At 38.9% G+C, this 6,296-nt stretch overlaps 1 protein-coding gene across 1 annotated transcript; it reads right to left on the bottom strand.

Moving 5' to 3' along the window:
• Nucleotides 1–216: 216 nt before the first annotated feature.
• On the bottom strand, nt 217–3,642 carry MS3_00001440 (uncharacterized protein). Its single transcript, XM_012940646.3, has 3 exons — nt 3,331–3,642; nt 285–2,178; nt 217–241 (listed from the first exon to the last, which is right to left on the bottom strand). Exon 2 carries the CDS (start codon nt 2,070–2,072, stop codon nt 933–935), a length of 1,140 nt encoding a protein of 379 aa, XP_012796100.1. The 5' UTR covers nt 2,073–2,178; nt 3,331–3,642; the 3' UTR covers nt 217–241; nt 285–932.
• Nucleotides 3,643–6,296: the final 2,654 nt, after the last annotated feature.

The following is a 6,296-nucleotide window of genomic DNA, read 5'->3' as shown; positions in this document are numbered from 1 at the left end:
TCAAACAGGATGTTCGAAGGTCAACAAGTATACAGACTGGAATCATTACAAGTGTTTTTCGACCGCAACGTCAGTTATGTGTACAATCCCAGTGATGGTGGCTGGCTTCCTGTTACATTTGCTGAGTTGATGACCCGTGCTCAGTACTGACTTAATCTTTTGACTTTGTAAATTTCTTTTTCAAACATTACTTCTCACAAGGTTATTGTATATAGTTACTTCCAGATTTTCTTTGTAATTTCTCCTAAGTGATATAAAAAGATAATTGCGATAAGTTTTCATACTTTTCGGGATTTTGTCTACTGTTGTCGTAAAGTGTACCTCTTTAGACTGCGCAAAAATACAGACGAAAGCAGTTCTGTCATAAACAAGATTTAAGAATATTATCAAAACGAAATATGTTCACTCATGTCGTTCGGAGATATGTAAATCAAGTCCCAGGACTTGTTCGTAACAGAAAGTCGGAATTACGTGTTTAAACACTACTAAAGAATTACGAGCCATGTAGTTTGCGTATGGGCTTATATATATGCGTCCAGAAGTCCATATTTGATTTATCTACTGTGTAAGGTAATTTCACACCGGCGAAAGCATTTAAGCAGCATACTAACTGTCTCTCGCAAACACGGACCGACAAACCACCTAGTTATGTTATGCTGAGTTGTAAGCAGCATATCTAGCTGTTCTGATGGATCGTACCGTAAACTATTAAGCATACCCGCTTTCACGACGCTCCAATATAAGCGAAAATGGGTAGATACGAAATATGCTAGGAGGAGAGCTTTATTTATTAAGAAATATTTCGAATGCCCATGCATTGATACGCCTAATTACAATCAAAGTAAGATCTTATACCACAAGTTCCGTAGAGAATGAAGCTAGTAGCAATGGGATGAAAGTAGATTACTATATTTCTGGATACAATAAATTTTTCAAGTGTTCAGAGTGGACAAATAGTAAGGCTTAGTTAGCGTTGTTACTGGTTGTGATATTTGCTTGATGCCATAGTTTGACGCCTCTGACACAAGCCTATTGTTGACTTCTGTCAACAGTTCAAGAATGTGAAGCCTGTGCCCATGCAACCTTGTTACTTCGACAAACACCTTTACATACCAACTCCCCTCTATTTCAGACCGCCAAGATACAAATCCAGGTAAGGTAGAATACACAATTACACAGTCACTCATATGTGGCAGCGACAGCCAAGAGCTGGGATCTAATGAAACTTCACAAAAGTTTGATGGTAGGGAGTCTAGAAAATCACGCTTTACAAGAGCATTATGATTACGTTCTTCACCTCTACAGGCTTGTATAAGTATGAGTTTAGGTTTTCCAGCTAGAAGAGGGCATTTTTTGTTAGTAAAACAACTAACAAGTTCGTCGATGCTAACATGGGTGCCGTCACTTGCTATAATATGATGTTCTAACCCATGTGCTAAAATAATAAGGACAGCCGCATGTACGTTACTATGCTCTGGTTTGCAAGCGAATTCTCGCACTACTTTTTTAAGTTTTTCACCCTCTAGATTTCTAATGACAGCAACACTATACATAAAGTCCTCAAATAGAATTTGGAGTTTAGATGCATCGTGTGACGAACCATGACGATTAGGTACTCCGGATTCACAACTGTAATCTTCTATATTTATTATGAGAACGTAACCACGCGGGAACGAAGTTACAGTGTAGGGTGTCAACGGATGTGAGCTAACTCTATCTGGGATCATAATGGATTCATCTCTTGTATCAGATAAGCGTTCTGATGATATACCATGACCAGCTAGGACTTTTAGTTCCTCTGTTTCGTTCAAACGATCATATATACTCTTTTGGTTGGTTTCTAGAAGAGCTTGCTTAAACTTGTCATATGCTGATGGGCCACATCTGACTATAATATCTAAGAATCTACGTATCTTTTCAGCTAATGTTGTTCCAGAGAGTATTGAGTGCCGTTGATTTTCAGTAATAATTAGTGCGGATTCCAGTATATCGAGGATTTCTTCAAGGTTAGAAATATTTTTTACAAGAAAAACACGCAGCTTCCTAATGACGTCGCGATGTTCCTTCTCCATATGAATACAGAAAAATGCGTCCACCAAACGAATTGGTAAGGGGAATACTGAGAAGACACAGAGACCAAGTGACAACAGTATTTCTGATTACGCGAAGGAAATTAACCTAAGACAGAAAAAGTGAATGTTTTGGAATAAATCAAATACAGTGAACTTTCATGTAAATGTTGACAATTAGAATATCTCCCAATGCCTAACATTATTATTTTAACACGTGAGTTAGTCAATTCAATTATACTTCGACTGCTAAATTGTGTGATGTAATGATCGTAAAATCAAATAACCACAATAAAGCACAATGAGGACTAATACAAAAAAGCGAAGAAGTGCTACAAGTTCTTAGTAGAATATGGAGATTGTTATCATTTAATGAGACAGTGAGGACTAACCATGTTTTCACGGACAATGAAACGTTCCTCATATATTGTGATGATTCGAGTTAACAAAATGCAGAAATTATTCGAGAAAGAGGAATCTGACCGTTAAAAATTTTAGCAGCTTTAGCCCCTACTCTGAAAAGGTCCAAGTTAACTGCATGAGCTTTGATTTGTCCTCGAGTACAGCCAGTAATAAAATTTTACAGACCGAGATTAAATCGTCTAGAAAACATAGGCCTACGTCTGGAGATTATTTTAACATTATAAGTAGCTTTATTCAGTGTTATGTGATGTAGAGTCAAAAATTACTGTAGTTTTCCGCCAACACAAGGATGTTAGCATCTTTAGATACGTTTGAGGTAGGATTGGTTCCTTATGGTACTATGAATTGTGAGCGCTGATACAGACCTGTTTTTCCTTGATTTATTTCATGTAGTTATTACATAGAATAATCTCAATATCTTCGAAAACTAAGACCAAATTACTTATACATGGAGCATTGTTTATTGGAATTCACCACCAAAAAAAAAATCATTATAAGCACTTTCTGTCGATATATCGGACGTACGTCACGTCTCATGTGAGATGAATTAATTAATTTACGAAGCACTACGAACCATGAAGATTAGTAGAGGTGACTTGACTTGCTGATTTCACTTTTAAAGTTCACCTAGGCTTCTACCATCAATACTGAAATATCTCTATGCTTATAAGCATAGAGATAGCCAATATAGTGGCTAAAATAGACATTTCCCTTGGTTACTTAGGTAGACCACTGAAGATAAATGCTTTTCTGACTTATTCATGGTAATCTACGTATTTCTAGGAGAATTTCGTGAATACTTACAGTGAACTGACCATAATACAAAGTGTGTACATACTTGGACGAACAAGGCAACTAGGTAACCGAACGATTAAGGTTCATAATAACGCCAGAGTGCAAATGTAGTATTGTTACGTATTTGAAATCTTTAAATGGTTCAAATGGTTCTAGACGAAATAGAAGAATCTTCTGCTTAACGGGCTTCCATATTTATTAGCAGTGTATCACCGATGTCCTCAGATAGGCCCCTAGCTATACTTAACGATAAAAATCGAAATATTAGTAAATTTTAGTGAGATACTGTCCTTTGTCCTTCAGAATATGTCAAGCTTTCTCTTAATAGTTTCCTGAGAGTCATCTGGACTAGCTCGTTCATCAGTTAATTCCAGCACTTGACTACTCTTGAGGAGTAGAAGGTGTGTCTAGTTTTTTCTGCTATATTGTTTTCAGTCTCTGGGTGTCACCCCCAAGGTTTATTGAGGCTGAGGTTAAGTAAGTATTAAGAAGGATGCACAAAAGTGCTTAGGATGCTGTAGGTCATTAGAAAGTCACCTCCAAGATGTCTATACCCTGATGAGTAAAGGTTAAGTGATTGGAGGCTCCCCTAGTGTGCATTGAATTTGAGTCCCCGAACTGATTTCATGGCCCACTGTTGGATACGTTTCAGTGTGTTTTTATCCTTTTGAACTAAGAGAGAAAATACTGCACTTCCATACCCTAAATGGAGTCAAACAAAACTGTTGAAGATTAAGTGGGAAGTTCTTCAGTCAAACTGGTCAAAATTGCGCTTCAGGGTTACGAGCGCAAAATTTATTCGAAATGTATTTTCGCAGCAGTTGGAGTAAGAGTTCTCAGTAGTAAGGATGGTGGGTCTTTGAACCTGTGTTAGTTTTCGCTTTATACCTAAATCGTTATTAAAAATATGGAGTGCTGATATAAGGTCACTTCGCGACCTACGATACAATAAAGGAAAAAGTTTAGGCGTTTTCAGCGCTCTTCTTGAAGTAGCCTGAAGAGACTCTTCACCAACTTTGTTTTTACACGATACATACGCTCGAGTTTGTTGATATCCTTTATAAGGCACGGACTGGCTGCTTGAACACAGTACTCTTACATAGACGAGATATAAAACCCGCAACATCTCGCCTTACCGTATGAATGCTTGGCGAAGTGATCAGGACGCTCAAGAATCTTTCGAAGCTGCTGCGTTGGAATGAGCAGTTGTTTTTAGGTCATGACTTGTTATTGTCCTTAAGTCTTTGTGCTTCTGCACTCATGGGGGCGATGTGCTGTTTGCGGCATATTAGTAGTTTTAATTGAGATCATGAGCCGATCAGTATTAGACCGCACTGGAAGGCCGTCTCGTTCAAGTATGAGACTACATAGAAGTGCACATCCACGATTCTGCACGCGGAACTCGGATCTGGTACCCTCAGTCTCGCGCGTGAACGCTTGTGGTGACCTACTTTTACCAAGAGAACGCGATTGATTTAATTGAAACATTTGTTATTCTAACCAATTGTACCAGTGATTGTTTTATTGTGCTCGTTTGTTTAACCTTTAGACCACTGAGCAGGGATCCACGGGTGTTAAAGTCTAACTCCAAACAATCCACGGTATTGCGCGAACATCTTCCATCGTCTCCAGTGAGTAATTGCCTCACACGCGACACAGCTGAACTCTGTTGGTCACGGCTCTTCACTAGAACTCTGTAAATCGCCTCTCCATCCTAGCTACTAGTGAGCTCATGACAATAGTTATGTGGACGCACACTGCACAAGTGTCCCGTACTAGGACAAAGATGCCGCCCAGTGCTTTCAGGCTTTCATTGATTGCCTAAGACAGATTGATTCACGACCTCAATTACAACTCAGCAATTTACACAACCCTATACTGCTAGTGGGAATTATTGCTGCGTTGGATTTGTATTGGCATACTAATTCTAAAGTCAATCTTTAAGCCCCAACTTTGAGACCTTCTAGTTAATTCGCCTATGTCAGATTGAAGATCGAGCCTTACTACAAGAACAGACATGACTCAATACAAGTAGTTATCATGGCAACATGGGCTGAGGTATATTCCTTCTTTAGCCACTAACCCATGTCTTAATTTAATTGTGCAAAAAACTACCACATATGTCCCCCCATCATGCATCTCTGATGTGCCCGAATGCACATGGAAGTGATCTCTAACACTGTTGAAGATGTTAGATCCCCAGAACTCACTTGGTAAGTGCCTTAATTTTATAATTATGTTTTGAAAATTTAAATTTCCTTGTTTCCGCGCCAAGAGCACACTTTTCACCTTTATGTCGTATCTCCACTTGGGAGAATCTTCAACACTATTGGTCCGTTGTGTATTTTTAGCATGCTATTTTTGCTACGCTTCCAAAGGACAGTTTTATGCCGTATATAAACGTTTGATTCGTGTCTGTTATTATTCACTCGTGCTTCTGGCTTACGGAATATACTTTTACGTTCCAAGCTTGGAATTCTCCCTCTAGTTAGCGGGGCTGGGACGCAACAAATAGCTAGCTTATTGGCCTACGGTCACAAGTCTTTGTTCCGTTCGCATACTAAGTGAACTCGTAATAGCTTCAGACCTGGCGAAAACATAACATTATGTCATTTCCCTTGCGGTCCATAACTCTATCATTTCTAATACAAACCGAGAACAGTCTACATCTACGATGAGCCAAGTTACTGTGACAACAACTGTTTTATGGCCCGGATATTTTAGTTCTAAGATTGCAGGCGTTTCTATTATGCACTTCTAAATAGTTTTGAGGATGACTCGTCTTACTGATACTTGTCTGGGCATCATTGGTTTCCAAGACCTGACTACCAGAGAATCCTGAATCTTAGGATTTTTTACCGTCTCACTTTCAAGTTTTTGACTCAGTAAGGACATTCTTCCATTTACTTCGATCCTCAGGTGGCCAATGTAGTCCAATACAAACATTCGAATTACGAGGTTTTATGCGTTATTTGGTATAACGCAGCTTTCCTCGAGGCTTCTGAGTAC

This window comes from Schistosoma haematobium, chromosome 1 (assembly GCF_000699445.3).
Source record: "Schistosoma haematobium chromosome 1, whole genome shotgun sequence".
Taxonomy (NCBI): domain Eukaryota; kingdom Metazoa; phylum Platyhelminthes; class Trematoda; order Strigeidida; family Schistosomatidae; genus Schistosoma; species Schistosoma haematobium.
This window is presented reverse-complemented; position numbering and strand designations above follow the sequence as displayed.

Excerpts from the sequence above, each read along its gene's own strand:
- MS3_00001440 (XM_012940646.3), bottom strand. The coding sequence starts at position 2,072 with ATGGAGAAGGAACATCGCGACGTCATTAGGAAGCTGCGTGTTTTTCTT.